At 46.2% G+C, this 19,681-nt stretch overlaps 1 protein-coding gene across 1 annotated transcript in view; it reads left to right on the top strand.

Moving 5' to 3' along the window:
• dysf (dysferlin, limb girdle muscular dystrophy 2B (autosomal recessive)) overlaps nt 1–9,873 on the top strand; it is a 322,715-nt gene extending 312,842 nt beyond the window's left edge. The window contains exon 56 of the mRNA XM_078555028.1: nt 6,042–9,873. Within this exon, the coding sequence (XP_078411154.1) occupies nt 6,042–6,080 (39 nt within the window). The 3' untranslated portion in view covers nt 6,081–9,873. The remainder of the gene's footprint in view (nt 1–6,041) is intronic.
• Nucleotides 9,874–19,681: the final 9,808 nt, after the last annotated feature.

Raw genomic sequence — 19,681 nt, 5'->3', positions numbered from 1 at the left:
TAGCTGTGTAGATGCCAGAGTTACAGCTGGACTGGAACAACTTGGCTAGGGGCGCGGCAAGTGCTGGAGCACAAATCTTCAGTACTATTGTTGGAATATTGTCAGGCCCCATAGCCTCTAACTAGCTTTTTGTGGGAGAGAGAGTTCCACCCTCCTCCCACTCTTTGTGTGTAGAAGTATTTCCTAACCACTCTCCTGAATGACCCTGATCTGAAGATTATGTCCTTTTGCTCTTGACTCACCTGCCAATGGAAAGAGTTTCTCTCGATCTTTCCTATTAATCCCTTTCAAAATCCTAAATATCTCAATTAAATTTTCCTCAACCCTCCATATTTTCCAGGGCATACAGGGCTCATTTGTGCAATCTCTCTTTATAATCGAACCTTTGTAGTTAACCTCTTGTTTGAAGAACTGGAAACTAGGCTAGGACTCCGAGGGCTGCAAGTCCCAGCCAACATAGGGGTTTTTGAATGACGCTCCATTGCCCCCTTTGATGTGGAGGGGCCAGAAGCGATGACTCCCTATATTGGGAATCCCTGCGGCCTTGAATTTGCGGTGAATTGGGATATCTATTGCAATGTCAAGGAGAGGAAGAGCTTCAGCCTGATTGGTACTTGTGAGGGCTCATTTTGGGATTATATGCCTGACATTATGGATACCCCGAACCAGAAATATCTTTAGAGTAGCCCCCTCTGCAAGAGGGATTTTATTTTAGTCTTTCATGGGGTGTGGGCGTCACTGGCAAGGTCAGCATTTGTTGCCCATCCCAAATCACCTTTGAACTGAATGGGTTGCTAGGTCATTTCAGCTAAGAGTCAACCACATTGCTATGGGCTGGAGTCATGTTTAGGCCAGACCAGGTAAAAACAGTAGATTTCCTTCCTTAAGTGATGGGTTCTTTTTTACAATAATTGATGATAGTACCATGGTCACCATTTGACTAGCTTTATGGTGTAGATTCATTAATTGAATTTAAATTCTGCCAGCCGCTGTGGGATTTGAACCCGTACCCCCAGAGCTTTGGAGTGGGCTTCTGGATTTCTAGCTCAGTGACATGACCGCTCTGCCATCGTCTTCCCCCTCCATCACTAGAGGGGAGGCGAATGTGTGGCTCAAAGACTGGTGTGGGAGACGTGGGCTCCGGTTTCTACTGCACTGGGACTAGTGCCGGGGAAAGCGGGGGCTGTGCCGCTTGAATGGTTTACACCCAAACCGCGCTGGGGCCAGTGTTCTCGCAAATCACACAACTAGGGAAGTAGAGAGGGTTTTAAACTAAACAAGGGGTGAGGGATCAAGCTTGGGTAGATGTAGCAGATCAAGGGGTAGAGTCAAGACAGGAGAGCAAAATAGTCACAAAGCCAGAAAATGCTGGAGAAACTCAGCAGGTCTAACAGCGTCTTTGGAGAGAGAGAAACAGAGTTAACGTTTCGAGTCCTTATGACTCTTCTTCAGAGCCATAAAGACTCAAAATGTTAACTCTGTTTTTCTCTCTCCACAGATGCTGTCAGACCTGCTGAGTTTTTCCAGCATTTTCTGTTTTTGTTTCAGATTTCCAGCATCCGCAGTATTTTGATTTTATCTTAGAGCAAAATAGTAATATGAGAAATGAGAGTCAAAGAATGGAAGGGACAGAGAGAAAAAAATCTAAGAATACACCAACAGTCAAGACTAGATGTTACAAAGGTAACAAAGAGACAAAACTGACGGCTCAGTTAGCTCTCTATCTGAACGCATGTAGCATTCATAACAAAGTAAATGAGTTGATGGCCCACATTGAAGTAAATAAATATGATCTGAAAGCAATTACAGAGACGTGGCTGCAGGATGACAAGGATTGGGTCCTTAATATTGATGGGTATATGACATGCAAAAAGAATAGGAAGCTAGGTAAAGGTGGAGGGGTAGCATTGTTAATCAAAGATGGCATTGGTGCAATAGTCCGAGATGACCTTGGTTCAGGAGATCAGGATCTAGAATCGGTTTGGGTGGAGATGAAGAATACAGGGGGGAGAAAAATCATTAGTGGGAGTGGTCTACAGGCCCCCTAAACAGTAACCACTAAGTAGGACAAAGTATTCAAGAGAAAATATTGTGTGCTTGTGATAAAGGGATGTCAATAATCATGGGTGATTTTAATCTACACATAAACTGGGAAAATCAGATTGGCAGTAGTGGCCTGGATGAGGAGTTCATGGAATGTTTTCGAGATAGTTTCTTGGCGCAGCAGGTTCTAGAACCAACCAGAGAACAGATTATATTGGACTTGGTATTGTGTAATGTCACAGGATTCATTAATGACCTCAGAGTGAAGGCACCCCTAGTTAGCAGTGACCACAATATGATTGAATTTTACATCCAGTTTGAAAGGGAGAAGAGTGGGTCTAAGACTAGTATCTTAAACTTAAATAAGGGCAACTATGTGGGGATGAAAGCTGAGCTAGCTGAAGTGCACTGGGAAACTAGGCTAGAGGATAGCTCAATAGAGAAGCAGTGGCAGACATTTAAGGGGATATTTTAGAATATTCAGAATAAGTTTATTCCTACCACAAAGAAAAATTCTAAGGAGAGAACCCACCATCCGTGGTTAACTAAAGAAGTTAAGAAAAGAATCAAACTTAAGGAAAAAGCATATAACTGTACAAAGATGAGTGGCAGGGCAGAAGATTGGTCAGAATATAAAGAATGACTAAAAGGTTAATCAGGAAAAACAAATTAGAGTATGAGGGGAAGCTAGCTAGACATGTAAAAAGTGATAGCAAGAGATTTTACAGGTATTTAAAAAGGAAAAGAGTGACTAAGGTGAGTGTTGGTCCTCTAGAGAGTAACAGTGGGGAGTTAATAGTAGGTAATAAGGAAATGGTGGAAGAAACGAACAAATATTTTGCTTCTGTGGTCATTATAGAGGATTCAAAAAAATTCCAGTAATAGCTGTAAATCAGGAGGTGCACTAGATCATAATGCTCATTTGGAGAGCTGGTGCAGACATGATGGACTGAATGGCCTCCTTCTGTGCCATTAAGACTCTGTGGTTCTGTGGCGGGAGAAGGGAACTTGGTGAAATTACAATCACTGGGGAAGTGGTACTGAGCAAACTGATGGAGCTGCGGGCTGACAAGTCTCTGGCTCCTGAAGGGCTTCATCTAGGGTCTTAAAAGAGGTGGCTAATGAGGTAGAAGATACACTGGTGTTAATTTTCCAAAATTTGCTACATTCTAGAAATGTTCCATCAGACTGGAAAGTAGCAAATATAACCCCTCTATTCAAGAAGGGAGGGAAGCAGAACACAGGAAACTGTAGGCCAGTTAATGTGCGTCGTGGAGAAGTTATTAGAATCAATCATTAAGGGGGTTATAGCTGGGAACTTAGAAAAACTCAAGGTAATCAGGGAGAGTCAGCATGATTTTGTGAAAGGAAAATCATGTTTAACCAATTTATTGGTGTTTTTTGAAGGAGTAACGTGTGCTGTGGGTAAAGGGGAGCCTGTAGATGTGCTGTACTTGGATTTCCAGAAGGCATTTGATAAAGTGCCACATCAAAGATTATTATGGAAAATAAAAGCGCATGGTGTAGTGGGTAACATATTAGCATGGATAGAAGATTGGCTGGCTGGCAGAAAACAGAGAGTATGCATAAATGGGTGTATTTTGGATTGACAGGATGTGATGAGTGGGGTCCCACAGGGGTTGATGCTGGGGCCTCAATAATTTACATCAATGACTTAGATGAGGGGAGTGATGGCATAGTAACTAAATTTGCAGATGACACAAAGATAGGTAGGAAATTATGTTGTGAAGAGGACATGAGGAGGTTGCAGACGGGTATAGATAGATTGAGTGAGAGGGCAGAGATCTGACAAATGGAGCTAATGTGGGAAAATGCGAAGTTGTTCACTTTGGCAGGAAGAATAAAAAAGCAGAGTATGACTTAAATGGAGAACGGCTGCATAATTCTGAGGTGCAGAGGGATCTAGATGTTCCAGTACAAGAGTCACAAAAAGTTAATATGCAGGTAGAGCAAATAATTAAGGCGGCTAATGCAATGCTATCTTTGATTATGAGAGGAATTGAACATAAAAGTAAGGATGTTATGATTCAGTTAAACAGGGCATTGGTGAGACCACACCTCGAATACCGTGTGCAGTTTTGGTCTCCTTATTTAAGGGAGGATGTAAATGCATTGGAGGCGGTTCAGAGGAAGTTTACTAGATTGATACCTGGAATGAGCGGGTTGTCTTATGAGGAAAAGTTGGACAGACTGGGCTTGTTTCCACTGGAGTTTAGAAGAGTGAGGGATGATTTGACTGAAGTATAATAACGTCCTGAATGGTACTGACAAGGTGGACGTTGAAAGGATGTTTCTTCTTGTGGATGATTCCAGAACTAAGGGGCACTATTTTAAAATTAGGGGCCATCCTTTTAGGATAGAGCTGAGGAGAATTTTTTTCTCAGAGGGTTGTGTGACTTTGGAATTCTCTGCCTCAGAAGGTGGTAGAGGTGGGTCATTGAATATTTTTAAGGCTGAGGTAGATAGATTCCTGTTAGGCAAGGGAATCAAGGGTTATTGGAGTTAGATGGGAATGTAGAAATCGAAACACAAGAAGATCAGCCATGATCTTATAGAGTGGTGGAGCAGGCTCGAGGGGCCGAATGGTCTACTACTGTTACTATTTCTTATGTTTCTTATGAAGAAGAGATAGATGGAGGAATGGAGGAGAGATAGTTGGAGGAATGGAGGAGCGATGGATGGAGGAGAATTGGGTTTTGATGGAAGGGGGAAAAGATGGAGGAGAGTGAGGTACTCAGAAGAATAGGGGAGCAGTGAATGCTTATGGGTGGAGGAGAGCTGACTGGATGGATAGCACAGAGATAGTTGGATGAAGAGGTGGGGGACAGCTGATTAGTTAGAGGAGTAAAGCAGAGATGAAGATTGCAAGATAAGGGAACACGAGAAATATCTGGATAAAAGAATCAAAGGGAAATATATGACTTCTGCTGAAAAAAGAGACATGCTCTTGGAGCTCCTCACCTTGTATTCATCAGGACAAATGCAAGAATACCAAATTTCAAAGGAAGCAGTAATTTGTACTATATAAGAAAAGGGCGCTGATTGGTTGGCAAGTTGATTCTGATTGACCGAGGCATTGCCATAGAGAATGTACTGAGTACCTATTATCCCTATGCTTTTGCTTAAGTCAAATAAGGCACAATGCCTAGACATGTTCCTTTTACCTGCAGAGGACAGATTCTTGCATATGAGTATATGTGGCTTCTAACAAGCATAAATGAGTCACATTGTGAGCCTGGATAATAATCTTAAATTTTAGTGCAATTCTTTGGGTAAGGCATCTCCATAGTTTGAGCAACAGGTGAAGCTAGCCATTTCAGACTGCTACTATGCAGTGGCAATGAAGGTAGTATTTCCACTCACAGGATGCTGCCGTCAAATCAAAAGAAAATTTAGCCTGCCAGACAAGTAAGTAAGGTGGTAAATGAATTTTGGTGCCAATGCAATGCCAGGTATGCAGGCTGTACGTCCCAGCAACTGGTGGATCGTATCAAACAGCATGCCCCTTCAGCTGCTCACAATAGGCAGAGTACTGACTGTACTCATGCCAACCCGTGCTTGCAAAACTCAGAATATAATGTCCCACGTTAGATGTAATCCTGAGTTTGGACAGCACTTCATGAACAATCCCGAGTGCGCTAATAATTACACTAACAACCCGCAAGTCTGTCCTGATGAGTGCAAGACGAAAAGCTTTGCCATCGTGTCTCTTCATGCCAGTTATGTATTACCAAAAGAAATAATTGGATTAAGGAGATGATTTGATAAAGACCTGGCTGGTTAGAGGAAAAGTAGAGAAATCGATGGGGTGTGGGAGGACCAGAGCTGGTGCAGAAACTCCCGGGAATGATTGTAGAGGGAGATAAATTGGCAAAATGGGTTGATGGCTAGAATCCAGCAGGGCCATGTTAATAATATTCCCGGATGCATGCGATAGAAGGTGAGACTGTCTAACTGTTGCCCTTTCATCTCTACAGGAATATGCTGCTATGAAGCTGGTGAAACCGTTTAATTGAGACCCTCTCTGAAGAAAGTGGCTGTATGAAGTGGTGACCCCCCAACGCAAGTCGTGTCACTGCTTCACCTGCAATGGAAACCTGACCTGACGGGAAACGGCATAGGCTTTGAATATAAAATGACCAGCAGCACACCAAGAGCTTGCAGCTGGTCACGAGTAGCTCGCAGGCGCCAGTCTCCCTGGCTCTCCACTGCTTCTACGCGCTGTTGGCACCTTGTTGGAGTTTGTACGCCCAAAACTGCTCACGCTGATCTCTGCAGACTCTATTGTCCCCTCCCTTCTCTTCCCCCGCACCCCCCCCTTCCCCTCACCTCTTAATTTCTTCTCCTCTCTCCAAGCTCGCCCTTAGAGGCCTCGTCGAGAGTTCCTTTATGTTTCTCAAAAAGGAAAAGTAGCCGGGTGCTGGCATAGATCTTGAGGTGGCAACGCGGTTACAGGCAGTGGTGGGATCCGCTGCCTGTTCTACACACACTGTACTGATTCCTTTCCCATTGAAGTTTTGCCATGACCTGGCTTCTTTTTTGCACTAATGCCTCCCCCACCCCAGCTCCCTGCTCCCCCCGCTCCCCCCCCTCCACCAAACCTCCACCTCAAGACTGATTTCACCCCCATCTGTGAAAATCAAGTCAATGACTTGCTGTGATAGTGGAGGGTACTGGGAGTCAGTGCCCCGAGGAGAGGAGCAGGCAAACGTGTGTAGCAGGCAGAGACAATCGGAGAAAGCACCTTACAGTCATTAAAGAGGCCTGCCATCTTCTCCTGCCTGTGAAGATCCAATGCTACAAAAGGCACGAGCCAAGGACTTCTGTGTTAAAGGTGGTGCCTTGCATATTATCAGATACTGCACTGTGAGTTCCCTAACTCTTCATCACTCGGACAACCAAGTCAGATAAAGAATCTATACCAAGAATTTTAACCTGTCCACTGACCGGCTGTCTATTTTGTCACGCTTTTTTTTTCAATTCTTTCATCGGGTATGTGTGTCACTGGCTAGGCCAGCGTTTATTGTCCATCCCTAATTGACCGCGAGAAGCTGGTGGTGAGTCTTCTGTTGCTTCTTTCAGATTTCTACAGTTTATCTTTCATTTTTTGTCCGTCATTACTAGCCCAGCCCTCAAAGGGTTAATGACATTACCGATTCACCTCGAGAAAACGTGTGGTGAATGGAAGTGCTTCTTATTGGCTGGGCGCCACTGAGTGGCAGCGTTTTCAGCCATGCAGCACTATGGGACAGTATCATAGGAACAGCATGCTACTCTACTTACATCCTCTGTACAAAGTAATTAAATCTCAGTTAAATAAACCCTCAGAAAGAAAGAACCAAAAATTATTTGTTTTCAGAGACTAGGCCTTGGGATCTCCATCCACACTGTAGCCTGGAGATGTCCCTCTACAATGAGGCCTCCAGAGCTCCCTCTACACTGAGGCCTCCAGAGCTCCCTCCACTCTGGGGCCTCGAGACCTCTCTCCATGCTGGACCTAGTGAGCTCCTCCCACACTGGACACCTGACCTCCCTTCACACTGCGGCCTTGAGACCTCCCTCCACACTACATCCCTGAGACCTCCCTTCACACTGCGGCCTTGAGACCTCCCTCCACACTACATCCCTGAGACCTCTCTCCACACTGGGGCCTCGAGAGCTCCCTCCACACTGGGGCCTCCAGAGCTCCCTCCGCACTGAACACGGCGAGCTCCCTCCGCACTGAACCCGGCGAGCTCCCTCCGCACTGAACCTGATGAGCTCCCTCTACACTGGGGCCATGAGAGCTCCCTCGACATTGCGCCTGAAGACCTCACTCTATCATAAACCTCTGCTGGGCCTGAGCCCCTCCATTAGGTCCTTCTTTACATTAATCTCAGTGAAGCTGTACAGAAAAATCGTTGTAGAGGAGGCATTGTATAGGATTTCTCCTATAACAAGAGCCATATAAAATCACAGCGCAAAATTAAAGAGCGTTACACCAACCTTGGTGACGGTTTATCTCTTCAACATAGCTGTTGTTATTGGTGGTTAGTTCTTTTTTGCTGTATACATCATTGTATTTGTGTAAATACATTTGTTACAGCAATAATGGTGTAGCCCCCTCCATGAGTATGCTGGCCTACATATTCCCATGAGTATGCTGGCCTACATATTTGAGCTCAAAGAATCCTATTTGCATATAATTACATAGAAATGTACTTACAACACAGAAACAGGCCATTCAGCCCAACTGGTCCATGCTGGTGTTTATGCTCCATCAAGCCTCCTCCCACCCCACTTCATCTTACTCTATTACTTCTATTCATTTCTCCCTCCTGCATTTCCCTTGTTTGCCTTTACACGTATCTATACGATGTGCCTCAACTTGTGGTAGCAAGTCCCACATTAAAGGAATCTCCCCTGAATTCCCTGTTGGATTTATAAGTGACTATCTTATATTTATGGCCCAAGTTCTGGTTCCCCCCTCAAGTAGAAACATTATCTCTCTGGTTTTAAAGCATCAATCAGGTGATGCTGCAGCCTTCTCATTTCTAGAGAAAAGCTTGTGTGAGCTCTTCCTCGTAGATCTAACCCCTCGGTTGTGGCATTAATCCAAGAAGGGCAGGGAAATTCTCCCCGTGACGGGTCCAATCATCTGAAAACAGATCACCTGCTCACATTGCTGTCAGTGGGAGCTTGCTGTGCGCCAATTGGCTGCCACCCTTCCTACTTTGTGACAGTGGTGACACTTTAAAAGGGCTCTTTTATTGGCTGTGAAGCAATATGGGAAATCTCGAGGATGTAAAAGATGCCTTGGATATGCCATTTCTTTCCAGTATATACAAAGAAACAATTTCACCTTTTGTGGGGTTGGGGGTGGGGGCTTAAAAATAGAGCTAGACTGTTCAGGGGGGAAATCAGGAAAGACCTTTTCACACGGTCGCCTGGTAGCACAGAACTTGAATATTGCTGAAGGGAGAGACACGTTGCCATATCTTTTCACCTCGGACTCATTAGGACAAACACAAGAATGCCAAATTTCAAATGATCACCATTTATACTACTGAATAAAAGAGTGCTGATTGGCATGGAATTCAACTCTGATTGGCCAAGGTGTTACCGTGGAGAAAGCAATGGGGAAGCTGTAGGCTCCCCAAGCTCCCGGGTAATTCAAAAAAGGCACGAGGCTTGAACATATCTTTTGTTTGCAGACAACAGGTCCCTGCGAATGAATGTATGTTGCATCGAGCAAGCATAAATGAGCCATGTTACAAGTATGACTGATTCTTGCACTTGTCCTGGTGATTGCAACAGGTTTTGGCAACGTGTCGCTCTTTTTAGCAATTGTTGATTGTTTCTCGCAAAAGAGCTGTGGAAATCTGGAACTCGCCATCCCAAAAAGCTGAGATTGATGGATTTTTGTTGGATAAAGGTATCAAAGGATAAGGAGCAAAGGTGGGTGAACTGAGTTGGGGGTGACCTAACAGAATGGAGCAAACATGAGAATCTGAATGTCCTTTTCCTGGAACTAATGTTCCTGCGTTCCTATATCCCATGGTATGAAGGCACCAATTGGTTACCAAGGTTCCCAATGACTTTTCAACAGCAGCAAATCATACATTGAAATGCGAGCTCCCATCTTGCCCACCCTTCTCATGACAGTCCTTTATGTAGTGAGGGGAAGCTGGTGGTGGCGTAACCCAGCACGAGAGGGGAATGTTCTGAGTGTTGGTTGACGTGAAGAAATAACTGTGTTCTTGTTGTTGGTTTTGCAGGAAAATGAATCTTGAGATGTCTGAATTTAAAAGAAAATAAATATATATTTTAAAAACATTGAGGTCTCCATGTCTTCAAACTTCTTCAGACACGTGCTGCAACACTGCACCTGGTCTCTGTTTCAGACATTCTCTATCTTTCTCGGAAGTGGACTCTGAGTCCCTTATCGGGAGTTCACCCTTACCACCCAATAGCTCATTATACAACAGCCTGACCTGTGGTTGTAACAATGCAACCCTTGTGTTATTTGAACTGGACACTGCAATCTCACATGTCGCCACTTGTTATGTGAACTGTGCCCTCTCAAACTTATTTCCTATCATTCAGAACACGGATTGATGTACGCTCCAGTTGTAATTTTAAATAATTATTTATCCAGTCATGAGGAGTGGGTGTCGGTGGCAAAGCCAGCACTTTTTGCACCTAACTGGTGGTGGTGCTGAACCCCCTTCAACCATTGCAGCTCATGTGACTTGTCCTCTGGCTCTGCATTCTCTAAGCTTATCCGTTAATCTATTATGTGGAACCTTACTTAAGGCCATTTGAAAATCTAGATACATTATATCTAACGCATTACCCTTATCTAACTCTCCATGTTACCTTTTTTCAAAACAAAATCACAGAGGTTCATTAAGCAAGACTTCGTTCCCTTTGAAAATCCATGCTGACTATTTGTTATTTCCTTTTTGGTTCCTAGCTGTGCAAAAGAGATTCTAGATGTCAGAACAGGGCTGATCAGTTGGCATGCCTTAGAATGCTCAGAGATGTAAAAGCAGAGACAGAAAATAGGTTCAGAAATAATAATAAAAGCAGAAGGTGCTGTAAAAACTCAGCAGGTCTGGCGGCATCTGTGGAAAGAGAAACAGAGTTTAACATTTCGAGCCCAGTATGACTTTTTTTTTTCCCAGAAGTTAAGCTCCGAAGAAGTGTCATACGGACTCGAAACGTTAACTGTTTCTCTCCACAGTCCACAGATGCTGCCAGACCTGCCGGGATTTTCCAGCCCTTTCTGTTTGTATTTCAGATCTCCAGCGTCAACAGTATTTTGCTTTTATTTCAGAAATAATATCCTGCTTTTCACTCCTGACATGGGTAATGGTTATAAAAGGGCTTGCTGCACACTGCAGTCGGACTGCAAGGAGCTGCCTCAGAGAGATTACTTCGATTTTTAAAAATTTTAATCAAGGGGAAAAAAATATTTAAAGGCGTGTCCCCTCGTGTGACAGTGTCACATGAGTTTGGACATGTCTATGAATTTTATTTAAAATTTTTATTAATGTTTTAAAACCTTCATGATATCAGTAAGATTGAGAGAGTGCAGAGAAGATTTACTAGGATGTTGCCGGGTCTTAAGGAGTTGAGTTACAGGGAAAGATTAAACAGGTTAGGACTTTATTCCTTGGAGCGTAGAAGAATGAGGGGAGATTTGATAGAAGTTTACAAAATTGTGAGGGGTATAGACAGAGTAAATGCGAGTAGGCTCTTTCCACTTAGATTAGGAGAGATAAACACGTGAGGACATGGCTTTAGGGTGAAAGGGGAAAGGTTTAGGGGGAACATTAGGGGGAACTTCTTCACTCAGAGAGTGGTGAGAGTGTGGAACGAGCTACCATCTGACGTGGTAAATGCGGGCTCACTCTTAAGTTTTAAGAATAAATTAGATACATGGATGGGAGAGGTCTGGAGGGTTATGGACTAGGTGCAGGTCAATGGGACTAGCGGAATAATATTTCGGCACAGACTAGAAGGGCCAAATGGCCTGTTTTCTGTGCTGTAGTGTTCTATGGTTATATGGTTCTAAACCTCATCCCGCCCGTGGAGCAGGTTCCATGATAAATGCGAAGGCCGCCTGGGCTCTTCTCCTGCCCATCGACCTGAAGGTTGGACGGGCAGCTCCGTTAAGTGTTTTAATTGGTTTTTAAATGGCCTTAATGGGCCTTTGACAGTTCGGCAGCCGCGCAGCCAACTCCGGTGTGCGCACCCGCCAAACTGAAGGCCCGAGTGTTGCGCGGTGACGTCGGGACGCACGCCCTACATTACCGTGCGCCATTTTACGCGTCGGCAAGTGGGCCCTGCCCCCCCCCCCCCAACTCACCGACCCGAAGATTCTGGCCTATGAGTTAGTAGAGATGAACAAGAGCTTGATTAAAGGGGCATTTTAGAGGAGGAGAGAGATAGAGAGGTTTAGACTGTGAATTCCAGAGCTGAAGGCCTCGGCAACACAAGACACAGCCACCAATAAGGGAGCAATTAAAACTGGGGTTGTGGAAGAGGTCAGGATTAGTGGAGCGCAGATTTCTCGGAGCTGTTTTGACGGAAGGTCATCGGCCTGAAAGGTTAACTCTGTTTTTTTCTCCACAGACGCTGCCTGACCTGCTGAGTATTTCCAGTAGTTTTTTTTTTGTTTTTGAAGCAAGGACTTTGGGGAGGAAAAGGGAGTTGGAATTTGGCTGGTATTTTTCAAGGTGGGGACAGAGTTGTCCTTTCTTGAGGAGAGGAGTAACAATGGCGAGAACCATTAACAACGTCAGCTAACGTGGGGACCAGAAGGGGAAGTTGAGCGGCCAGCAGTTGAGTGTGAGTAAGGTTGAGGGAACAGGAGCTCCCTAGGCCTCATGGACATGATGAGCCTGGAGGGGACGTGAAGGGAGGTGGGAGAGAAACTAGAGAAAGATGCGAGTTCAGGGATAGAGCAGCGGGCGACACAAGAACTTTGGCCCGGTGGGCTAGGGGAAGGGAGAGAGGTGGCCAGAGGGAGCTGAGAAGTAGAACTCTTGCTTCCAAATCAGAAGGGCTTTCTACATCCCACTCCAGGACTTTAGCCCAAATCTAAGCTGACACTTCAGTGCCATATTGAGGGAGTAAATTTCTGTCAGAGGTGCGGTCTTTCAGACGAGATATTAAACCCAGGCCTTGTCTGCCCCATCAGGTGGACATAACACATTCCGTGGCACCATTTCGCAGCAGAACAGGAGAGTCAGACAATACTTATCTCTCAACAAGATCACTAAAGAAACAATCAGGATATTTCATAGAATCACAGAACTGTAGAGAACAGAAGGAGGCCATTTGGCTCATCATGTCTTTGTTTGAAAGCGTCACCCTTCTCTCCAATGCCTTTCTCATTCTCCCTCTCCCTCTCTCTCTCTCTTTGATCCCACTGTCTCTCTCTCCCTCCCTATTTTGAACCCTCTGATTGACAGACGCTTGGTCCCTGCCTCCCTCCCCCATCCCAGCAAATTCTGCAACAGTAGCTGGAATTTTGTGCGGGCACCGGGCTGAAAGGCAGGAAGGTTGGCATGGGGAGGTGTCAGGTCAGGTCAGGTCATCATGTCAATTTGCCAATGATGCAAAAGCTGGCAGACACGCCACCCAACTGAGCTACTTAATTGGCAAACTATGGGTTGCTTCCCGCCTTCATGAGTATTTTGCCAACAAAGGGCGATGGGGATAGGTAGGGGAGGGTGGGAGACCCCGACCCCACTGTAGGGAGAGTGCCAGGTAAACCCTGGTGCCTTCCAGAAGGCTATGGGGGCAAGCAGGCCTCCTGTTTGGGCCCATCAGCGGCCACGGCCACTCCTGTGGCAATGCCCCACTTTGCCAGGGAATGCCTGCCTCTAGCACTAGCATCCCCAGAGTCCACTTACGTGTCTTCGAGGGCACTGGCCATTGATGTGTCCTCAGCGTGGCAGGAATAGCCCCAGCAGACACACACAAACACACACACACAGTAAGGGGAATAGAAAAAAACAAAGTTTAACGACAATGCAAAAAGAACCACAATAGTCAATATTAGTTCACGTGATTAGCAGAGTCCACAGTCAGAGCCCAGTGAAGAGCTCTTTCATGTAGGAGTTTGAGTTTATTTGGCTGCAGACTGGAGTTGTAGAGTTCTCTTTACAGCTGGCGCTGATAGCACAAGTTGAAGCTGGTACACAGAGACTGGGTCAGTTCTGCAGGTGATGGTAGGAAACCTTTCGGCAAATACAGGCTTCAAAGAGCAGGCTGGTGTTCAGCCTGGAGTCCTGCTCCTTGATGTTCACCGATTGAATGTTAAACAGCAGGCTAAGGGTTTCTCAGTTCTCAAAGGAATATAGAGATTTCAAAATGTTCACTCAAGTCATGGGACTTTCTTTCTCCACAATGTCAAAAGGGATGTTGATCTATTGTCTGGGACTGGCTTTGGTTTCAGGACTGATAATGTCCCAGCCATTAACTTTTGAAAGAGTTACCATCCACATTGAGTTTCGTGCATTGGGAAGCCATTGTCTCGGCAGACCCTCTGATTCTGCTAAAGGCGTAAGCTTATCAAGATGCAAGTGACGTCCATTGATCCCTCAATGCTCCCCTTCTGAAATAAACCTGGACAGTCTGTTAACAGCTTTGCAGGTATAACAAGCCCCCTGGATTTTTGATTATAATGGCCTTAAAATTGGGTCTGAGGTTCCACAATGATGAGAGGAGGATTCTTTTCTTCTTGTAACTCCTGTTGGCATCTTCCAGAGCAAAGGGCCAATCCTGTGGTCATGTGGCTTGTGGTAGCCATCTTTTTGTTCAGCAGAAAGTCCATTTTAAAAATAGCAAAAATAATAAAGTTTTGATACTTACAGTTTTGGATTTATTTTTATGTCATATTGACACACTGACAGTATGATGTCTGGAAGGGTTAATAGGCTGATTGACAGCCTGACAAAAAAAATGGCTTGCATTTATATAGCATTTTTCATGACCTCAAGATGTCTCAAAGTACTTTACAGTCAATGAAGTACTTATTAAATGTAGTCACTGTGGGAAATGGGGCAGTCAATTTATGTCAACTCCCACAAGCAGCAATGCTATAATGACTAGATAATCTCATTTTTGTGATGTTAATTGAGAGACAAATGTTGGCCAGGCCACTGTGGAGAACTTTCATACCCCTCTTTGAAATAATGCTATGGGATCCTTTATGCCTAGCTGAGAAGGCAAGCAGGATCTTAGTTTTATGCCTCAAGTAAAAGATGGCACCTCCGACAGTGCAGCACTCACTCAGTACTGCACTGGAGTGTCAGCCTGGATTTTTCACTCAAGTTTCTAGAGTGGGACTTCAACTTGACCACCTTCTGATCTCAAAAACGAGAGCACTACCCACTGAACTACAGTCACTATGGCCATACCATCTTTATATCATTGATGGGAGGGGTTCGGTCCGATATAGCTGGAAGTTTTTAATGGGAGCCCATAACCCATATGATGAGGGAAATGGAGCACCCACCCATCCCATTGGATGTACCTACACCACATGGACTGCAGAGGCTCAAGAAGGTAGGTGACCACCACCTTCTCAAGGGCAGTTAGGGATGGGCAATAAATGCTGGCCCAGCCAGCGACGCCCACATCCCATGAAGGAATTTAAAAAATGTCAGATGACAATGCCAGACTCAGATTTTCCACTCACTGGAATTGTCTGGAGAAGGTTTTCAACCATGGACATCCTGAGATGGAAATACCACCGCTCTGCTAAAGAATTGGCAGCAGTCTTCAGCAAAGCAACGAAGGAGTTTTCCTGCTGGCTCCACACTCAGGTAAACACTCATGTTTATGGTGGCAGACTCCAGACATGCCTTTGAGGCCAAGCCTAGACAATATTCTAGCCCTACGATGAAAGGTCACTGCAGTAGCCACCCAACCCCCAACCCGGTAAACATTCAGGTTTGGGCTGATAAGTGGCAAGTTGGCTATCTCCAACAAGAGAGAATCTAATCACTGTCCCTTGATGTTCAATGGCATTACCATCCCTGAATCCCCCACTATCAACATCCTAGGGGTTACCATTAACCAGAAACTGAACTGGACTAGCCACATAAATACTGTGGCTACAGGAGCAGGTCAGAGGCTAGGAATCCTGTGATGAACTCTGTTCGTCATCTACAAGGCACAAGTCAGGAGTGTGATGGAATACTCTCCACTTGCCTGGATGAGTGCAGCTCCCACAACACTCAAGAAGCTCAACACTGTCTAGGACAAAGCAGCCCGCTTGATTGGCACCCCACCCACCACCTTCAACGTTCACTCCTTCTACCACAGACGCACAGTAGCAGCAGTGTGTACCATCTACAAGATGCACTGCAGGAATTCACCAAGGCTCCTTTGACAGCACCTTCCAAACCCACAACCACTACCATCTAGAAGGACAAGGGCAGCAGATAGATGGGAACACCACCACCTGGAAGTTCCCCTCCAAGTCACTCACCATCCTGACTTGGAAATATATCGCTGTTCCTTCACTGCCGCTGGGTCAAAATCCTGGAACTCCCTCCCTAACATCACTGTGGGTGTACCTACACCACACGGACTGCAACAGTTCAACAAGGCAACTCACCACTGCCGTCTCGAGGGCAATTAGTGATGGGTAACAAATGCTGGCCCAGCCAGCGACGCCCACATCCTGTAGGTCAGAAAATCACAGGATCATAGGGCAGGATTTTCCAGCCCTGGCACTGGCGGGTATTGGTGCGGGAAAGGCGGGAAAATTTGGGACCGATTTTGGAACAAGAAAACCCTGTCCATACATTCTTACATCACAGGAGGAGGCCATCCGGCCTATTGTGTCTGATCTGGCTCTTTGAAAGAGCTACATCCAATTAGTCCCACTTCTCTCTGCTCTTTCCCCATAGCCCTGCAAATTTTCTCCTTTTCAAGTATTTATCCAATTCCTTTTATTGTTCATTTAAGGGAAGATGGTGATGGTGATGGTGGTATAGTGGTAATGTCACTGGACCAGTAGCCCAGCGGCCCAGGCTAATGCTAACGCTAATTCCCACTCTGGCAGCTAATAGGATTTAATTCAATTAACTTCAAGAAAATCTGGAATATGAAGCTATTCCCAGTAATGACGACCATGAAACCATTGCCGATTGTTGTAAAAACCCATCTGGTTCACTCATGGTCCTTTAGGGAAGGAAACCTGTTGTCTTTACCTGGTCTAGCCTACACGTGACTCCAGACCCACAGCCATGTGGCCGACTCTTTATTGCCCCCTGAAAGGACTCGGCAAGCTGCTCAGTTCAAGGGCAATTAGGGATGGGTAATCAATGCTGGCCTGGCCAGCAAAGTAAGTACGAAAAATAAAATTTGCTTCCACCATCCCTTTCAGGCAGCGTATTCCAGATCATAACTCGCTGTGTAAAAATAAAGCTTCCTCATCTCCCCTGTGGATTATTTTTGGCCAATTACCTGAAAATCTTTGTCCTTGGGTTCTCTTTTTATTTAAACTGGGGAGTCGTTCGCTTGCTTTGTGCTGTCGAGTCCCGCGACTGATGAGTTTGGATTTGAGTTTGTCTGTTCCCAGGCTGGGTCCTTCATCGCCACAGGCTCAATCCTTGTTGGGAGCGTTCTCCGACGCTGTCAATCTTCATAGGAATAAGTACGAAATGGAAAAACAAACTTGAAAAGGATTTGAATAAGTGAAATACTGAAGCAGTATGCATAATTTCAACCTCCAACCTAGTCAGCGGAACTTTAAATTTAAAACAGATTTCAAATTAAATCCATACCCAGTTATTAACCCTGTCACACTTGATGATGTACGGGAGCACCATTGAAGTCTCCCAAGCATGCAGGCAGTGGAAGGACCTGTAAGCGCTTTAGGCCACTGGGGAGGAGGTGAGAGGGGGAGAGGGGGGGAGAGGGGGGGAGTGGCCACCTGGCCAGGGCCGACAAGGAGATGAAAGGAAGGAGGCGGCTAGGGAAGGGAAGGTGATGACGGGAGCCAAAACAAAACGAACGAAGGGGTGAGGCTCAATCGTGTACTCTGCAGCAACTCAGCAGCCCTGCAGGTCAACGTGGCAATTGGAGCAGCAATCAGCCCCTGGAGCCAGCTCCGCAGTTCAACTAGGTCGAGGTTGAGCTATGGGCAGAGTTTTCTGTGCCCGCTGGCGTCGGGCGCCGTGGCGGGTATAAGCAGACGACGCGGCGGGAAAAGCAAAAAATCGGTTTCACAACGTGGTGAAACCAGTTTGCAATTGTCTGCTCCACGGTCATGGTGTGGGGTGGGGGTTGGGAGGGGTGGGGTGTGTCTCCCGCTGCCGCTCGTCGGGAACTTCATTGTAATACGTCTGCACATTATCATAACCCAGCTCGCCGGAATCGCCCCCCACCCCCCCACCCCCCCCCCGCCACCCTACCGCTGGATCAGCCGGGCACATCGGCGTGCAACTGTACCTGAGCGACGCGTTTGTCTACCTGGCTTCGGGAAGCACTCACCGTCATCAGCGCCAGGCTTCACCGGCAGCACCGCATCACTTTTCAGAGGGCTCATGGGCAGCTCTCTACCTACCAGACCAGCCCGTAAGGCGGGAGAGGCTTTTCAACAGCAGCAGGGCCAGGGCTTGCTTGGGGAAGGGGGGAGAAGTGGCCTCAGGTAAGGGAAGAGGCTGCGGGGTGAAGGCTGTACTGGGGAAGGGGGGTATCCCAGGGGGTGTGTGTGCGGGGGTACATGTTGATCTGTGAAAATGGCCTCATGATGGTGAAGGCTGAGGAGGCAGCCTCCAGAGGAGATGAGGCCAGATGGAGATGTGAGGGTGTGTGAGAGAGAGTGAGTGGTGATGTCCCTTGAGCTGGGAGTGAGTGAGATGCCAGTGAATGTGTGAGTTTAGAGTGAGGAGATGGTTGCCTTACCCTGGAGGCACAGATAAGATCATTCATCCTCTTTCTGCACTGGATGGCAAATCTCCTCTGCACAGCATTGGCACTGACCACCACTGCCACCGCCTCCCAAGCCGGAGTGGTGAGTGGCGAGGACCTCCTGTGGCCAGAGTGGGTCTCCCTCAAAAAGAGACGTTGCTGTCGGGGTCAATTAAGAATTTGAAAACTGAGATTGGTAGACTTTTGTCAGAGAAGGCTAACTAATGGTTAAGGAAAGAAAACACATAGAGTTAAGACATAGACTAGCCATGATCTAGTTGACTGTTGGAGCAGGCTCAAGGGAATGGATCACCTCCTCCTGTTCTTATGTTGCTACCTCAGTCTTGAAAGCCCCAATTGACTCCCAGCGTCCACAGCCTCTTTGTGGGAAACGATTTTAGCTTTCCACCAGGCACATAAATACTGTGGCTACAAGAGCAGGTCAGAGACTAGGAATCCTGCGACGAGTAACTCACCTTCTGACTCCCCAAAGCCTGTCCACCATCTACGAGGCACAAGTCAAGAGTGTGATGGAATACTCCCCAGTTGCCTGGATAAGTGCAACTCTCACAACACTCAAGAAGCTCGACGCCATCCAGGGCAAAGCAGCCTACTTGAGTGACACCTCACCCACAAACATTTATTCCCTCCACCACTGATGCACAGTGGCAGCAGTGTGTACTATCTATAAGATGCACTGCAGCAACTCACCAAGGCTCCTTTGACAGGACCTTCCAAACCTATGCGCTGTACCACCTAGAAGGACAAGGGCAGCAAGATTCATAGGAACACCACCACATGCAAGTTCCCTTCCAAGCCACACACATCATCGTGACTTGGAAATATATTGCTGTTCCTTCACAGTGGCTGGGTCAAAACCCTGGAACTCCCTCCTAAACAGCACTGTGGCTGGACCAGGTTCACAGCAACTACACTGCAACTGCCTTGAATGGGAGCTCTGAAACAGTCCCCTTCAAAATCCAGATTGAAGTCAAGCAAGGCTGTGTGATAGCCCCTATGTTATTTACTATCTCCTGACAGTGGCTATTCACCTCATCAAAGATCAGTTGCCCACTGGTATAAGTATTAAATACCGCCGAAATGGAAAATTCTTAAACCTCAGTCACCTCCATGCCAAAACTAAACTGACCACCACAGACATACATGGTCTACAGTTTGCGGATGACTGCAGTGT

The sequence above is a fragment of the Cetorhinus maximus genome, chromosome 1 (assembly GCF_964194155.1).
Source record: "Cetorhinus maximus chromosome 1, sCetMax3.hap1.1, whole genome shotgun sequence".
In the NCBI taxonomy this organism is placed as follows: Eukaryota; Metazoa; Chordata; class Chondrichthyes; order Lamniformes; family Cetorhinidae; genus Cetorhinus; species Cetorhinus maximus.
The sequence above is the reverse complement of the archived record's forward strand: the minus strand, read 5'-3'. Positions and strand labels throughout refer to the sequence as shown.